This window comes from Seriola lalandi, unplaced genomic scaffold (assembly GCF_002814215.2).
Source record: "Seriola lalandi dorsalis isolate HSWRI2012SDOR001 ecotype SW California unplaced genomic scaffold, Sedor1 jcf7180002054383, whole genome shotgun sequence".
NCBI classification, from domain to species: domain Eukaryota; kingdom Metazoa; phylum Chordata; class Actinopteri; order Carangiformes; family Carangidae; genus Seriola; species Seriola lalandi.
The window spans coordinates 1-18,440 of record NW_019524936.1 but is presented as its reverse complement, the minus strand read 5'-3'; the positions used below and the strand labels follow the sequence as shown (position 1 = coordinate 18,440).

The 18,440-nt window shown below is 39.2% G+C and overlaps 2 protein-coding genes across 2 annotated transcripts in view; one reads left to right on the top strand and one right to left on the bottom strand.

The window, feature by feature from the left end:
- The window catches only part of LOC147818960 (factor VII-activating protease-like), an 11,072-nt gene extending 6,644 nt beyond the window's left edge, over positions 1 to 4,428 (top strand). The window contains exons 8-13 of the mRNA XM_087174775.1: positions 1,653 to 1,744; positions 1,846 to 2,086; positions 2,172 to 2,314; positions 2,679 to 2,816; positions 2,985 to 3,127; positions 3,670 to 4,428. Coding sequence (XP_087030901.1) covers positions 1,653 to 1,744; positions 1,846 to 2,086; positions 2,172 to 2,314; positions 2,679 to 2,816; positions 2,985 to 3,127; positions 3,670 to 3,825 — 913 coding nt within the window. The 3' untranslated portion in view covers positions 3,826 to 4,428. The remainder of the gene's footprint in view (positions 1 to 1,652; positions 1,745 to 1,845; positions 2,087 to 2,171; positions 2,315 to 2,678; positions 2,817 to 2,984; positions 3,128 to 3,669) is intronic.
- On the bottom strand, positions 1,664 to 17,846 carry LOC111657083 (nebulin-related-anchoring protein-like; the record flags this gene model as incomplete). The annotated part of the gene is made up of 32 exons (XM_023409063.2): positions 1,664 to 5,064; positions 5,168 to 5,323; positions 5,569 to 5,880; positions 6,317 to 6,424; positions 6,548 to 6,652; positions 6,780 to 6,878; positions 7,543 to 7,647; positions 7,733 to 8,044; positions 8,299 to 8,406; positions 8,547 to 8,651; positions 8,813 to 8,911; positions 9,168 to 9,272; positions 9,645 to 9,842; positions 9,946 to 10,059; positions 10,337 to 10,444; positions 10,558 to 10,662; positions 10,938 to 11,036; positions 12,587 to 12,691; positions 12,815 to 12,968; positions 13,525 to 13,682; positions 13,794 to 13,901; positions 15,069 to 15,173; positions 15,261 to 15,359; positions 15,453 to 15,557; positions 15,668 to 15,865; positions 15,971 to 16,078; positions 16,225 to 16,332; positions 16,493 to 16,597; positions 16,754 to 16,852; positions 17,008 to 17,112; positions 17,483 to 17,590; positions 17,714 to 17,846. Coding segments are annotated over 32 exons (4,333 nt in total), but the record flags the coding sequence as incomplete, so codon positions are not given.
- Between the last annotated feature and the right edge of the window lie 594 nt (positions 17,847 to 18,440).

Below are 18,440 nucleotides of genomic sequence, written 5' to 3'. Positions count from 1 at the left end.
AGGCAAAAAAAACGTCGTAGTATAGTAAGGCATAATAGAGTCATAGTATAGTAAGGCATTAAAACATCATACTGTAGTAAGGCATCAAAAACGTAATTTAGACGTCATAGTATAGTAAGGCATCAAAAACATCATAGTATTGTAAAGCATTAAAAATGTCATACTATAGTAAGGCATCAAAAACGTCATAGTATAGTAAGTCATAAAAAACATCACAGTATAGAAGGGAATTAAAACATCATAGTATAGTAAGGCATAAAAATGTATGAATTAAAACATCATAGTATAGTAATGCATGAACACATCATAGTATACTAAGGCATGAAAACGTCATAGTATGCTATCGTAAGGCATAAAAACATCATAGTATAGTAAGGCATAAAAACATCATAGTATAGTAAGGCATAAAAATGACAAAGTATAGAAAGGCATAAAAACTTCATATTATAATAAGGCATAAAAACATAAAAATGTCATAGTATATGACATAAAAAAATGGCATAATATAGTAAGGCATAAAAACATCATAGTATAGTAAGGCATAAAAAAAATCATATATTAAATTCGATTCAAATCAACAAAATTTTTATTAGGGAGAAAGCTCATGGGGGGTCCATAGAAAGAACATAACAGCAAACACAACAAAAGGAACATAAAATCATCTCCAAACATAAGACATTCAAATAATACTCAGACAATTGCATACAGGTTGCAACCAGTGGTTCTAGAATCTAGATGCAAACCAAACAGAGCTCAGTTCAGTGTTGGTTAAGGCTGAAATAATACCATTTTCAGAATCAGATACCCTACAAATGTATCAATACATCAGACTTCTTATTACAGCATAGGTACACGTACATTAGCAAACATTAGGCTAGTATATAGTAGGGTACAGAAAGCTTTAAAAAGATGGATCTTAACAGTTGCTGAACACATGCTATAGTAAGGCATAAAAAATGTCAGAAGGCATAAAAACATCATAGTATAGTCTGGCATAAAAAGATCATAGTATAATAAGGTATAAAAAATATCATAGTATAGTAAGGCACGAAAACGTCACAGTATAGTGAGGCATAAAAAAGCCTTAGTACATTCAGTCATTAAAACAGCATGAAATAGTAAGGCATGAAAATGTCACTGTATAATAAGGTATAATAATGTCACAGTATAGTCAGGTATAAAAAAAATGTCATAGTATAGTAGGGCATAAAAATGGCATAGTATAGTAAGGTATAAAAAGTTAGAGTATAGTAAGGTACAGTATATTAAAATTTATGATATGATGATTTTTTAAAATAGCATACATTTAAAAATTCTATGTTTTTCTTATTAATTTCATGAATGAGTCTATCTTCCCATTCTGGGAAAGTGGTCTCAGACTCATGGACCCTACTGTATATAATATCAACATACATTGATGGGCTTGTATTTCTACAATATAAGCATAGATACATAAACATACATATTTGTATGGGCCAAACATTTATGTCAATATATGGAATTGTTACAATTTCGAATAGGTTTTAAATATTATTTTTAACAAAGTACATACGTTTCATATATGTAATATATGTACATATATTACATTTATGTATGAGGGGAAACAATACTTTTAATAATCTAGTTGTTTCATTATTTTCGCTACAATTTAGGAACCCAGACGGAGATGACAAGCCTTGGTGTTTTATTAAAAAGCAAAACCAACTGCAGTGGGGTTACTGCAAAGTGAAGAAATGTTCTGAAGGTGATCACTCTCACACACACAGCACACAGTACTCAGTACACAGTACACACACAGTATATACTATGTTTGTCCAAGCTTTACTATTTTCTGATGTTCCTCAGTTCCAGCAACTCCACCTACACCAGTCAAACCGCAGCCAGAGCCTTCCCAGTTCTCCCAGTGCGGAATATCACAGCCTTCTCGCACTAGCAGGATTTTTGGGGGCAGCAAGTCCTTCCCGGGTGCCCACCCCTGGCAGGTGTCGGTGCAGACCAGACCCATAGGCACATCCTATGAGTTTAGGCACATGTGTGGTGGGATCCTGCTCACATCCTGCTGGGTCCTCACTGCTGCCCACTGTGTGTAGGTTCTGTGTTTTGTGTGTATGCCATTTAAAGTCTGTACAATTTTATAGTATAAGCATTTTACAGTTTTCGTTTTGTTCCAGTGAACCCACTGATGAATTCCAAGTGGTGTTGGGAGGAGTGAATATAGAGAAAGAGGAGGGGATGGACCAGACCATTCCAGTGATACAAACAATTGTTCATGAGAACTACAGGGATACTCCTAGAGCACTTTACAACGACATTGGTTTGTAACATTTTTCAAAAAAAAGTATCATTTTTATCCTAGACAGACCATAAACCATAAGAATATATAGATTGTGTAATTATTGTCTCAGTTGTCTATCATATGATAACTGATAATACAATGTACAGTATACACAATATGTAGTGTAACTTAGATTACTTCAATCCAAACCTTCAAGTCATTCATTGATTAGTTTTTATTGTTTTTATCTTAATTCACCCAGATTGTAACACTATATAATTTTAAAATGTTTTATAAAACATTGGGGTTTTATGCTTTGAGACCTGTTTCATGAAAAGTAATTTGATTACTTTAGAAATCAATGATTCATGCCACTCACTGTTTGTGTCAACTTCCGGTGTAGCTCTGCTTAAACTCAAAGTGACGGACAGTCCTTACTGTGCCAACGAAACTCGCTTTGTGAAGACAGTGTGTCTACCAGACCAACCCTTCCCAGCTGGAAAGCTGTGTGTTATCTCGGGATGGGGGGCAACTGAAAAAAGTAATGAACTATTTATTAAAAATCCTTTTTTTTCTTAATGCATTTCTTCAGAAAAAAAAAAAAAATGTATTGATTTAATGCTCCTACTATCTCTGACAAACCTGAATTATTTACATTCCTTAGCCAATTTAATACTTATTCAAATTTGCTTGGACCTCCACTTTTCAGAGCCGTACAGCAGCCAGCTGTTGAATGCTCGTGTGTTGCTGATATCTGAAGAGCGATGCAAAGCTCCTCACGTCTATGGAAACCTACTGGACAACAGCATGCTCTGTGCAGGAACTATGAATGGGGGCATCGACTCCTGTCAGGTATGTATGTAATTGCATTATGTGTGGCATCTTAATGAAAATTGCTCAAATTTTTTTTTTCCCTAACTGTTTTCAAGGCTATTAAAGGTCCCATATTTTACACTTTTTTTATTTGAAGTTTTGATATCCATAAGAAATATATATTTGTGTTTTTAAGCACCAAAAACCATATTAATAATATAGCAGATTTCAGGTAAACTCTCAGAGAAACCACATCCTGCAAGGTTGGATGGTGGGTGGCATTGTTGAGAATGGTGACTGCTTTTTTGTGACATCACAAAGTTACAGAAGTCCTGACGGCTCGTTTTATTTCTGAATACAGGCTGTGTGCATTTCTCTGTGGACTATGCGCTTTGATACTTAAACAGTAATAATATAGCACCTAGACTCAAGAATCAAAACAGACACACTATACACATTATATAATATGGGACCTTTAAGTTCAAACCATCAGGCATCAGGCCTGTGCTGATATATTAGTCCTGTAGCAGTGACCTTCCCCACAGGAAATATTATAATCTTAACTCTCCATAATTCTGCAGGGTGACTCAGGTGGCCCGTTGGTGTGTGAGCAAAACGGCACACACTACATCACTGGTGTGGTGAGCTGGGGTCATGGCTGTGGTGTGAAGAACAAGCCTGGTGTCTACGCCAACGTCCAAACATTCCTCAACTGGATCAAGAGCAAGATCAACTGAACATTAGTCGACTGATCTGCATTACTGATACACTGGCCTGAGAAATCCTTCTGACTTTGGAAAGACAAAGAGATGACAGCTTAGTTTGCCTTGAAAAAAAGTAAAACTGTTTATTTTTTTTTATCAGCGATAAAACCAAGCATTTACTCTGAGTCCAGCTTTGAGTTAAAAGAGGCACTGTTACAAACTCACAAAGCTGAACCTGCCAGACAAAATGTAGATCACACATCATTTCAGTGGGCCTGTACTTAATTCTCACTGAGCCTAGCTCAAAGTGAACCACATTATCAGACCTCGTACGAAAATGTTTTTGCATGGCTGCGACAAGGTTTTGTCGGCACCTCCATGTGTTCTTCTCTAAAGATAAAAAAGAAAATTATGAAAAAATATTCTGAAGTGCTGGCCATATATATGCTCCGTATCTTCTGAACAGACCAATATACAAAAGTAATTGCTAACTTTCCTTCCAGCATTTCATCCAGTATCTAAAACAATCTGAATTAATTCTTGATGTTTTTGCTTGAAATTAACATTTTCATGATCTCCTGGGCTGTATAACCCAGCCTGAAGCTTTGATAAACAGTAAAAAACACTTGCATTGAATCTGAAAATAGTTTTTTTTTTCTGAATTCCCTTTTGTTCACCACATACTTCGACAATCCTTTCAACAAACATGACAATTCCTGTTCCAATTCCACATGCTTAACCGCCTTCGTAATCGTTAAAACAATTATTTTACAGTTCATTCTTGCACCTACAGTAGCTCTGTTTGACATTGGTGTGGCATCTTATGTAACTAGACTACAACAGTCAATTTCATCAAAACAGATGCCAAAAACACCGCCTGGAAAGTAAACCCCTCAGTAAAAGTTCACCTCACCTTCCGAGAGTGGCCATCTTTAACAATCTCTAAACACTATCATCTATAAAACCTCCTCTGATCTATGCGTCTTCTATCGCAGCAGCTTTACTAGACATAGACGTGCTGACTGTGTTCTGGAGGGCAGCCGACGAGGAGGACGAGCTGGTGCTGGACTTCTTCTCCATGGATCTGAATGAGGTTGTGGTGCTGCTGGTTGACTTTTTCTGTACGGTCTGAATGGTCTTCTTCCTCTTGACGTGAAGGACCTCCATGGCGTCCATGTTGACACCTTGTTGAATTTCCTCGCTCGTCTCCGCCTGCTCTGACATCTGCTGCTGCTGCTGCTGCTGCTGCTCCATCTGCTGCTGGTGATACACCTGAAACAAGGACAAAATGATCATTTAAAATTGATCATTTATTCCATATAGAAAAAGTCGATCTACAGGAAATTACTAGAATTCATCTTCCCAGTTCTCTCACCATCATCATGTGCTGGTACTTTGCGATAGCCTCGTCAGTGCTAACTCCCTCGGCCAGTCCCAGCTCTGCAGCCCGGCGGGCAAGCTCGGCCTTGTGGGAGCCGGGAGGGGTCCAGCCCACTCCCCTGATCCAGTTCAGGTCTGATTTGTAGTTCACCTACAACAAAATGCAGCGGCAATTGGAGTGGGACATCGACATCGTACCAATTAAATCTGTAGAAGTGGGCCTGAAGGACAAATACTAAATATTTAATCTCTCTTTAGCTCTGTTTTTGGCCTCCAACACCTCAGTGAACGCCAGTGTCAGTGTGTAAGTGGAATAATGATGCTGGATGTAGCAAAGACACTTGAAAAAAAAAAAAAAACCTTTCACCAATATGTGCTACTTGCACTATGACGTACATCACTCTGCAGCTTGTAGGCCTGCTTGGCATGCTTGACATTGAGCTGCTCGGGGTCGCAGGTGTAGTCGTGGAGCTTGTGGCGGTAGGAGAGGTCACTGGCCTGCGCCTGACTCTTCTTGGCCTGCAGAAACTCAGGCTGGTCAGCATGGATCTTGTACTGGCCGCGCTCCTCCTTGGACTGACGTTTATACTCCAGGTTGCTCTGGAGCTTGCTGGCTGCCAGAGAGTGCACCATCTTAGGGTCGTCCTCCACACAGCGCAGCCCCACCTGTTGGCCCTTCTCTTTCAGATGGGACTCCTTGTAACGGAACTGTTGAAGGGAGAAATAGAGGGTTTTTTTTTAAGTTGTTGTGATTTAGATTTAGGGGCTTAAACTTAGAACTGCATGTATCTTTTTCAGAATGCCTTTGTAAGATTAGTGAAATACTTTGTTATTTATGCCACTTTCAGAATACATGAGCAAAACTTTCCAATTGTAAATAATAAAAGTAGTAAATAAGTAAGTAAATAATAGTTGTAAATTAAATTTTAGTTGCAATAAAAAGAATGGGCAGTAAACATAAAATCTTAAAGAAGACAAATTTTTTCCGTAAATAAATTAAGCATTAGGTAGGAGTTGTTCAAGATTAACAGGCCAAGTAAAAAACAAAAGGTGCATACAAACTAAACTAAACTAAATCCTAATTTGTGTTTAATTTCTCAGGAAAGGCTGAAGGGACTTAAATCTTGTGACAAACTGAACTCACGTCACTGGCGATTTCTCTGGAGGTCTTGGCAGTTTGGAAAGGAATGGCGTCGAGCCTCAGGTCGTAGCCTGATGTCTTTACCTGCTCCCCAGACGCCTTGTAAACTTTCTTCATAGGAAAAGAATGTTGAAGGCAAGAAATGTCACAAAGAGATATTGACATCTTTCCACGGTGATTTTAAGTAGTTTGTGTGTATTTGTGATGGTGAGAAGTATCTGAAGAGCGGCTTACATCACTAATCTGCTGGGCATTAATCTTGGCTCGAACAAAGTCCGGATCATCTGAGTGTAAGGTGTACTTATGCATGTCATCATTCTTTCCAGATTTGTACAGCCTCTGCAGTGGACAGAAGACAAATACATGATATCAAACAGGATATCAACAGGTTCTTACAGATACAATAACAAAAGTTCCTTAAAGTAGCATGAATGATTTCTAAAGCATATTAATTTTGTCACCCTACCTCACTGCACTGTTGATAGCTCGTCTTGGCATGGACAATATCAGGAGAGTCAGCCACTGAGGTGAACTTCAGATGGCCAGGCAGCTGACGGTACTTCTTCTGCACGAAGGAAGACCACATAAACTTTAACAGCGGGAAATAAAAATGGCTGAGACTTGCGGTAAAGTCATATTGAAAGTGGGATGTCCTCCAGGCTTAATTAAATGAACTTCCAGCTGTCAGTCACTGCATTAGAATTTACAGTAAAATTGACTCCCAAAAGTCAAATATCTCACCTGTCATAAAAATGTTTTATTAATGTCACATTGACTTTAAAAAGAGGACAAATTATAATCAACAAAAATAACAACGACTGTGACTTCATATACGATCAGGAATGTAGCTACCGGCATCTATGGTTTTATTTTATTGTATTTAATCATTTTCCAACAGGGAGCTTCATTAAAAACTTACATGTGATGGGTATTTTATGGACTGATTCCAGTATTTACAGATGTAACAACAACATCAACAACTTCCAGGCCAACGCAATAATAAATAAATAAATATTTCAGTAAGAAGGCATTGAAATAGCATTTATACCTTCATGTAAAGGAGTCAAATTTAGCCAAAGTAGAACTGAACACTTGAAGATTGAATAAATCAAATATCAAAAATCCAGATGATTAAAAAAATATATTTTTAGGTATTTTTACTTTTTGGTCCTATTATGACATAGACATGTATTTTAACCACTTAATACCATTTTTTCACATAAACTCACATCACTGATAAGTTCTCCAGCCTTTTTGGCCGACTCCAGCTGAGGTGCACCCACTCCGTCCCAGGCCACTCCCTTCATGAAACTGAGGTCTGACTTGTAGAGTTTCTAGACATAAAGCAATAACATTTGTACACAGAGTTTGCCTTATCAGTACGATCTCTCATCCTTTCTCTGTATCTCGTTCCCTCACCTCACTCTGCAGGTCGTAAGCCTTTTTGGCCCACTTGACTTTCATGTCATCAGGAAGCACTGTGTACTCATGCAGCCTCTTCCTGTAGTCCTGATCGCTGGCCAGGGCCTGGGCGTTCTTAGCCGTCACCAGATTAATCATGTCTGGGGTGAGGTGGTACTGACCGCTGGCTGTCAGTGCGTCCTTGCGGTATTCCTGGTCGCTGGCCAGCCGGCCCGCCTGCAGGCAGTGCAGGAGACGTGGGTCTTCCAAGACGCTCTTGACACCAATGTGTTTCCCCTTTTCCAGCAGGTGGTTGTGTTTGTACTGGTACTGCAGAGAGACGGAGGTTACAGCTGGAGTTAGTTTCAGTTTTAGACCGATAACAAAACACCATACAAGAGGAACACGCAAAAAGTAACATCTATAGGTTCTGATGCAGTCTACTTTGTTGTTGTGTTTTATTATATTCTTGTTCTTATGGTATTCTTATATTAATATATGCATTTGGTATTTTCATGTGGCCTCCCTTCAGGTGGATATTTTCAATGAATATTCATCTATATTTTGTGTTTTTTGTCTCTTACATCACTGGCGATGCCTGTGGAGCTCTTGGCAGCCTGGAAGGGGATGTCCTGCATGGTGAGTTTGTAGCCCTGAGCCCTCAGGGTGTGCCAGGACTCTCTGTACTTGATCTGCAGCAGAGAGACAAAGAGCAAATGGTCATTAACCTTAAAAAAAAAACAAAAAAAAAACGCACACATAGAGACAGTAGAATGAGTCATGGATGTTTACAGATGTTGTGCAGTGCTGAGGTCACAGGAACTAAGAGTACCTCGCTAAAGTTGGCTGCATTGATCTTTGCTTGTGTAATCTCTGGTCTCTCAGTTGTTATAGTGTAGTTGTGTTGGTCATTCACCCCCTTCTCTTTGTACAAACGCTGGGAGTGAGAGAGATAGAGGACATTTCATCATCATCATCATCATCATCATCATCATCATCATCATCATCATTAACTAAGAAAATCAAAAACAACAAAATAGAAAAACCTGGAGGAGGCTTATGAGAACAGAACTAAGAACAATAAGCTTATTGTCTCACTTCATTTGTGATCTGTCCACTGAGTTTGGCGTGGACGATATCTGGAGAGTCAGCGACAGAGGTGTGCTTGAAGTTGTACGGCTGCTGGCGGTAATTTTTCTGTTACAGAAGAACCATCACAAGTTAGCCCCTGTTATGTTTTTGTAGGTCAAAGTATAAATGAAATCATCGCTTTGTATTCTGAATAATGAAGTCATCATTCAAAGTGAGTATCAACACACAACTATATACTGTAGATTGGACTTTTTAAGATCTGGACCTGCATGTAGGCATGGGCAGCATATAGTGCTGTATGTGCACAAAAAAATGATAAAAGAGGAACAAAAAAACCCCAAAAACAACAAGGACATCTCACATCACTGATGAGGTCTGTGGCCCTCTTGGAGCCTTCAATCTGCAGAGCCCCAGTGGCGATCCAGGCGGCACCACGCAGGTAGTTCAGGTCAGAGCGATACACATTCTGTGACAAACACGTACATCAAAAATACATATTTTTAATGACACAAAACATTATTAAAATCTTACTTTCAAAAATCAAAGTGGCATACTTCCTATGATAAATTACTGATGATGCAACATTTAATTGCTGTAGTGAAAATCACATTTATTTCACGTTGTGATGGCTGAGTAGCCCTTGAGACTTTATATATAATTAAGATGGCACTGCTTTATAAGTGCTGATTAAATCACTTGTGTAGTATTATAAACTAACCGTTGGTTCCCTTAATCAATTTTTTAAAGATATTTTAGCCTAAAAATACGCAGTGTTTTCTTTTCACATTTCACAATTACAACAGAAGCTGTGCCTGCAGCAGTGCACTGTCCCTCTCACCTCGCTCTGGAGGGCGTACGCTCTCTTGGCCGCCTGCACCTTCATGTCATCGGGCAGGGAGGTGTACTGATGCAGGGTGAGTCTGTAGTCCTGCTCGCTGACCAGCGACTGGGCCTTTTTAGCATGGGCGACCTCCATCATGTCCATGGACAGGTGGACCTTTGAGAGCTCCTTCGCTGAATCCTGCTTGTACTTAATCTGGAGAGAGACAAACGGATAAAAGAAAGTCTTGTATGTTTGTATGTTTTTGAACACGTTTTTTCTGCTAAATTAGAGTGAAAAAACCCCCAAAAACACTCACGTCGCTCTGTAGCTTGCTGGCGTGGACCGAGTGAGCAATGTTCAAATCATCCTGTAGTCCCTTAAGTCCGATCATCTTCCCTTTAGTCTTCTCAAACTCCTCTTTGTACTTTTGCTGAAATTGCAAATCATTGACATCAGCTGAGTAAAAATTAGATGTTTAAAGTTTGTGTAAAATTGTCTGAGATCTTGTCAGTGTGTTGAACAGTCAATTCACCATTAAACAAAACAAGTGATCTGCTACAAATTTTACAAAAATAATCACAGCTGTTGCAGATCAAGATATTTTAAGCCATGGTGAAAATGACAAACATTAAAAAATATTTATTAATGCAATAAATAAATATTGCATGAATAAATATTTATCCAATATTAATTTGTCGTAATCTCACATCGCTGAGGATCTCTGCAGATGCTTTGGCAGACTGGAAAGGAATGGCATCCAGACGCAGCTTGTAACCACCATCACGTATCTTGGTCCAGGATTCCTTGTAATGGCTCTGAAAATACAACACAGCAGATGCACAAACTCTGGTTACACCTCACAAACGCAGCTTTCATTGTCTGTTTGATAGATGTTTATGTGTGAGTTCTTAAAAACTCAGTTCTTTACCTCACTGATGTTCATAGCATTGAGCTTGGCCTGCACCATCTCCGGCAGCTCTCCACTGAGCGTGTAGTTGTGCTTCAAGTTTTCACCCTTCTCCCTGTACAACCTCTGTGAAGGAGAAAGCGCGCAGCATCACTGACTCAGTTTACCTCAGATATTTGATCACACTCAGGTGCTGCATGACATTATAAGCTTCCTCTTTCTGTTTACACACTTCATATTTACAGTATTTATAATGGTCAGCTGTGGTTAAGACAAGCTTCGGTTCAACCAAAAAAGTATAAAGAAGTAAAATGGTGAAAACCAGTGAAACAAATGCGTATTTCAAATGCGTCTTCTCCATTAAATAAAGGACAAAGAGCACAAACGGCAACTCAACTTACATCAATGGCCAGTTTGTTGCTGAGTTTGGCTTGGACCATCTCCGGAGTGTTTTCAACACTGGTAAACCTCAGAGCGCTCACATCCTGGCGGTACTTTTTCTACAGATTCAACAACAAAATTCCGCATAAAGTACCAGAGTGACGAGTATCAAGACACAGCCATGAAAAACCAGGTGCACATGCATTTGATGAGCAGTAGAGGGCACAACAGTATGACAAACATTCCTACTAAAAAATATATGCCATGTGTCAAAATAAAAAACTATTTTGCTTTATTTTCTTGATAGATAGATACACACATAACTACATATACATATAGATACAAATATAGATGATAAAAACCTGTTCTGGAGGGACTCAAGGCTCTGTTCTATTTGTGTTCTGTCATTTCATGGTCTAATGTTGGTAACCATGACTGGAATGACTCTTAAAATAAGTGGCTGCTTATATAGAGGTTATGAATAGAGTCTGGTGTTGCCAGTCTGTCACAGATATGTCACAGAAATATCTTTATACACCATTTACAGGCATTTACAAAAAAGTGTTTATAAAACAATCAATGGATAAGAAGGTTGTTTCATTTTAAAATATTTAAACTAAATGATTGCTTTGCCAAATGGTATTGTGATAAAGTAGGAGCAGGTTGAAAGGACAGGACAATGTTTCACTATAGAGGTAAAATTATTTTAACAATCATGATTCATCAGTTATCCCTGATCAGGATATTTCAAACTGTTTGAGTTCTTCAGTTTTCTCTACTAAATCAGTTAAATATGAAGGTAAATCAAATGACCAAAGTTCATAATTAGAAACGATTTCAGAGTCAAGAAGTTTCTGTAACACAGCCCCCTGAGCCCCGTGTGGACATTGCGCACTAAGAAGATCTGGGGGCCGAGAAGCTTTTAGGAAACTGACACTCGACATTAATGGAGAACACGAACAGCTTTCTGTTTGAAGGTCTGGACGGCACAAATCCCATACATCGATGCAGCATGTATTTCCTCATCTACCTGTCTAAAAAACTATAACGCAATATATCAATGTAAGCAGTGTGGACCCATGAACCAAATCAATTTAGTAAAGATAAAGAAACCAGGAAAAACAAGCGTAAAACTGATTTCGCCTAATTGGCGAAGTGGAATCTTTGTGATACCTAATAGCTTCAGTAACTGTAATCAGCCTGGTCTCTTGTTATAGCTGGGGTGCAGTCCACGTACTTAACCCAGTTTCAAGAGAACAGGAATGATCCTGCGGCCGCAGCTCTTTAAATACAGTCTGACCTAAGCCGTAAACCTAGATATGAGCCTTCCAGTCATATGTTACACAGTCATGCTTATCACTTTCTCATGCTCTCTGTGCCAATTTACCTACATAGTTCTCATAGCTATTAATAATAATCATACACTGCAGGATAAGTGGTTTAAATTACATTTGACTCTCTCTCTCTGTAATTACCATTAATGAGGGAAATGTTAATGAAGGTCAAGGACTGAAACACTTTTTTTTGGTCTGTTGCTGTGGGATAGTATTTAACCATATACTGTAAGTGGTGACATTTATCTTTTATTTAATATTACCAAGAATCATCACACCCCTTAACTTGCAGCTGATTTCAGCAATGCATTCTGGGTCACAGAATCAGAAGTTACCTCGCTGACGAGTTCTCCGGCTTTCTTGGCCTGCTGGACGTCCAGAGATTTTGAGGCCTCCCAGCCGACGCCCTTCATCCAGTTCAGATCTGACCTGTACTGTTTCTGAAGACACACATTCAGACACACGTTTCAATTTCAAAGGCCAAATTCTACAGTCTTGTAGTTAACAAGGCAGCTTCTCATAAAAAACAAGTTGTTATTTGAACGTCAGACGATGAGACTTACATCGCTCTGTAGTCCATAGGCCTTCTTAGCCCAGGCAACATTCATGTCAGTTGGCAGCGTGGTGTACTCATGGAGGAAAGTCCTGTAGTTGGTCTCGGTTGCCAGGTCTTGAGCCTTCTTGGCATGGCTGATGTTCATCATGTCCAGAGAAACACTGGGGACAAGATTCATTTCATTAAGTAAACGGAGGAGTTTTGTTCCAAAATGACAGAAGATTTAAGGGAAGTTTTGCTGGTAATAAACTGAATCAGAGTTCTTTGATTACTGGGGTAATTCCCCCTCACTACAGCACTTCATCTTGATTTGGACTTTATCAGAGTGATGACATGTGTGATCTTTGTAGCTTCAGCAAAGGATTCGTTTTATTTGTAAAAAGATAGCTATGATTTTCATTCATGTTGAATGTTGAAGTAAAACCATTTGCCTCTTTTAGACAACACACACAGCCTCCCCCCTCTGAGGAAAACATTTCTTTCACCAGAGGTCAGACAATGAAGCCTTAATGATCTCTCTAATTAGCAATCCATTCAACTAAGTGGATTTTATGTAAAAACCTGCTTTAAATCAGAGTTCACTGATCGAGCGCGCTGCTATTTATCTTACAGTCAAGTACCCTTAACTTTATTTACCTGGTGTGTCAGATGTGAAACTATTCCTGATCAGATGCATATGGGTGTGAGAGATGCACATTAGAGTTGTCTGTAAGTCACCTGTATTTGGTCTTTGTGTCCTCGTAGTTCTTCTTGTAGTGGCGGTCACTCTGTAGTTTGGTGGCCAGAGCAGAGTGGGCCATCTGAGAGTCGTCGCTGACTGACTTAATACCAATCACCTTGCCTTTGTTTTTCTCATACTTCTCCTTGTATTTCACCTGCAGGCAGACGAGATATCAAAGTTTCAAAGTGGAATATAAAATACACGATTGCAATTTTTTCTCCTCAGGCTAATATTAAAGATACAGACTGTTTTTAGAATAACTCACATCACTGGCCAGGTCCCTCTTAGCTTTGGCGGTGAGTATAGCGAGAGAGTCCAAACTCAGCTCAAAGCCCTTCTCCCTCTGCTTCTCCCAGTTGCTCCTGTACACTTTCTAGAAAAAAAAAATGAACATCAGTCACCTAACATGTACAGTATGCAAACAGAAAGGTCGGAAAACATTACAGAAATACTTTTTTATCTGTTGTGTGCTTTTTGCTTCAAAAAATTATGAGGAAAAATGCAAGATGCAGAAATAAAATGAAGACAAAATGGGTAAAACACATTAAGCCTGATGTGTGATGATCTGATGAGTTTTTAGTCTTCTTCTTCTTCTTCTCTCATAGTAATCTTTGTTTCCATTCATTTTAAGCTAAAGACTTTTAAGTCATCAGAAACCCAATGAGCACCTCAAATAAATATATCATACAATTTAACTAAAATGGATGTGTTTAAAGTAAAAGGTTTTCCAGATATTTTACCACCAAGTGCACAGATAAACTACATGCAAAGTACTCGTCTGAAAACAGAATGCAAAGATGCACAATAGCTCTTTACTGTACCTGTAAATGAACTGATTTTCTTTATGTTTTGGCCACATGCAAGGCAGATTGGCCATGAAAGACCAAACACTGTGTGTGGATCTAATGCCAGTGAAACATCTCAACAGCTAAACTGCATTATGTCAGTCAGGATTTGATTGATTTTCAGTACTAATGTAATTGTGCTAATGTCCAAATAATGGACTAAGTCCTCGGTTAATCAACTTTATTTTGTGCCTCATGGGAAAAGTAAATAATTAAGAATCCTTAGTTTAAGATTTGAATCAAGTGATTCATCCTTCTGAGGGCAGCAGCCTGATGAACCAGTAGTCAGGTCACAAAATCCGAAATGTATGATACTCTACTGTGTGAGTACATCGCCATGGAAACCTCTCGCTCAGTATTAATTGTTGACCTTCTGCAATCGAAGTGAAGGGGCATGACTCCAAGAAACAAGGTTGCTACTGTACTGTGAGTTCATTATATTACCAACGTAGGCTGTAAATGGAAGGGAGCATCGCAGTCATTAAAGTGCAACTGATCAAAAACCCTGACAACATTCTCTTAATAACAAAATCTAATTTTTACAACAGTAACTCAATCTCATAGTTCAACAGATAAGCAACTCACAAATGTATTTACTAAAGTTCATTTTGCTGTAATCACAAAAGATATGATACACGATGAAGCTCTTGTATACGCCAGTGTAACGCACACACAGTAACATTCACTGAACTTACCCCGCTGAGAAGCTCAGCATTAGCCTTGGCTTGTCTGAAGAGAGGCTCGTCCTTTGTCATGGTGTACTGGTGTATGATCTGCTCTGTGTTTGCCTTGTACACCAGCTGAAAGTCAGAAGCAGACAGACATATATTGTGAGAGTGCACCGTAATTAGACGTACAAGATTACAGCTTTGAAGTGAAGACCTTACGTCGCTCTGCAGCTCCTGGCTCTTCTTGGCGTGTTTGATGGAGAGATCATCCGCCACCTGGGTGAACTTGATGCTGTCTGCCTTCTGACGGTATTTGGTCTGAAAGGGGGAGAGAGGGCAGATACAGCAGATAAACAATGTGCCTAATACAACTAACTAAAATATGCACACACAAATCATAATCATACTGACATCACTAAGCAGATCTCCAGCTTTCTTGGCCTGGGTTATGTTCAGACATCCTTCAGCCTCCCAGCCCACTCCTTTCATCCAGTTCAGGTCTGAACGATACTGGTTCTGTGGAGCAAAGGACAAAAAATTAATCATTAACCTGGTAAAAATTCACTTGTATAGCATTAAACATATAAATGACAGCCTAGGGTTCATTCCTTTCTCTTGTCCCGTACCTCGCTTTGAAGGGAATACGCCTTTTTGGCCTGCTGGACCTTGATGTCATCCGGCATGACGGTGTACTCGTGGAGCTTCGTGCGATATTCCAGGTCACTGGCGAGGGCTTGAGCCTTTTTGGCGTGGCTCAGGTTGACCATGTCCATAGGGAGGGTGAACTGAGCCTGGCTCTCCTTGGAGCCCTTCTTGTATTCAATCTGAAGAGGCGACAATAAATATAAGTACATAGAAAGTGGTATGTGAATGTCTCGTTTGTGTCAGATAATTCTTAATGCCTGTAATCACTGATCAAAACAACTTACATCGCTGTTCATCTTGGCCACTTGAAGAAAGTGCAGAGTCTTGGAGTCGCTCATGTTGACCCCCACTGCCTTTTCCTTGTTCTTCATGTAGATCTCTTTGTATTTAATCTGAAACACATGCCCATCTGACTTAATTTCATTTTGCCACAAATTTCATTTGCCAAGTATTACACCCACTTTTTTTGCTCAGCCATTAGCTCTGTCCCCCTCAGATTATATCTCCTTGCAGTGGAGAAGAATGTGTGTTCACTTACATCACTGGCGAGGTCTCGAGAAGCTTTGGCTGCTTTGATACTCAGGTCGTCCACGCCGATGTCGCAGGCTTTAGACTTGGATTTTTCCCACTCCTCTTTATATTTAATCTGGAAAGATGAATATGGATTGTCAAATCATGACTTGATGAATGAGAAGTGATTTCCTGTGATCATGTGAATTAATTTCGACGTGTGTATGAATCCTAAAAGTGTGAACGCAGCACGCTCGTGCATGCATATATGAGAAAGTGCCTGTGTGTTAACTTACATCGCTGCACAAAGCAGCGTTGGCTTTGGCCTTTTGGATTTGGGGCAGATCCTGGGACAGTGTGTACTGGTGCTTCGTCTTTTCATAGCCTGCTTTGTAATTCAGCTAAAGGACACACGAATTACAAATTCAAATACCAGGGTCAGCTCAGTGCGCGTAAGTACAGTGTGCAGCTGGAAAGTGCTCCGAGAAGTTGGTGTTAGTCAAAGTGCTCAATATCAATCATTGGTAGCTTATGTTGTCATTATGCTGTTTACTTACATTGCTGACAAGCTGAGCGTTTTTCTTTGCTAGAATAATCTCAGGCGTGTCTGTCACTGGACTGTACTTGACCTGGTCAATATGTTGCCTGTAGTTCTTCTGCAATCACATAGGAAATATTTTTGATAAACAAGAAATCAATCATAAAAGACATCCCTCTACTTGAGAAATATATTAATATGTATTTGCATATGGCCTATACATTGATTTCAACTGTTAAAAATTACACTTTGATTTAATTTGAGAGAACTCACGTCTTTGAGTGGGTCCAGTTTCCTTTGGCTTTGGTAACCTGGTGTGAGGGTGGCTGGGTAGTTGTATTCACCCTGCTCCTGCTCACAGCCTTGTTTGTAAGAAATCTGAAATGTACAAGAGGACTATCTCAGCAAAATCATTGGCACAGCAACAAGCTCAACTTATATAGGTTTTACAAATCAGTTCTTATCAACCATATGTACGTATATGTATGTTAAAGTACACATTTATGCATATGATGAATGTAATATTTGTAATTCATCATTTGATTAATCATTCAATATGACAAGAAAAATTCCCTTTTTTTGCCAATGACAGAGAATACCAGGTCTAGAATAACTGTTAGGAATTAAACATTCAAAATGTCAAGGCAGCCATTTAATATGAAACCGTATTAAAGCTGAGACAATATGTGGAGTTCACAAATATATTTTTTTATATATTATGGCTAGTGAATAAAAAAACAAGACTTACATCACTCGCCAGCTTCCTGGCTTTCATGGCATGCATGGTCTTCTTATCAATTCCTGAGTCTTCATAGTGGCCCCTCATATTGCTGGTGTACTTCTCTTTGTACTTGTTCTTTTAAAGGTATAGAAAGATGAAGAAAAAATGAGTATACAGAACCCTCCAGTGTAGGTTTTGCCGAAAAGAAACATGGTGTTTTCTCTCTGCAAAAATGTAAAAAAAAAGTGTCATACTTACATCACTGGTGAACTTTGCAACTTTAGCAGCATTTTGAAACTGTGGTGTCTCACAGAAATTGATGCTGTGGCCTTTGGTGTTCTCCAAGTCCTTCTTATACTCCACCTGTTGGAGAATAATTAAATCAAAGCGGCTGTTTTGTAAAATCTTTCAGCCCTTATGTTTTTGTTGAACAGTCACAGCTCTGCGGTGCCAGCCATTCCAGTTCATGTTATGTGCTATATATACAGTAAAGTGCCTGCAACTAATCAGTCACCTCAATGAGTGACACTCCATCATAACTCAAGAGTCACTGAGACAAACAAGAGTTAAACAATGGCAGCGTGACACCATTTAATTTTTTTCCCGGCCAAACATTCAAGAAAAATTAAGATATTTTTCTTATTAGATCAAAAACTGTTGCGGTCGGATAATATCTCAGTATGGTTTTAGACACTGATAACATGTATATGTCATATTCCCTAGGCTCAGAATAGTTGCTCAAGACTGAAGCACTGTGTTCGTATGTGAGGTAACAGTAGTTTGACAGGACGTCCTGTGGCCTTGGAGGTAAGCTGTAACCCCATCGGACAGGCATGTCAGAGATGCCAAAAATGTAGGTTGAGTGGCTTCATGTCGGCTGGACACTGACACAGTGTGCCCAGTATTTCCAGCTCTTGAAAACACACACACACACACACACACACACACACACACACACACACACACACACACACACACACACACA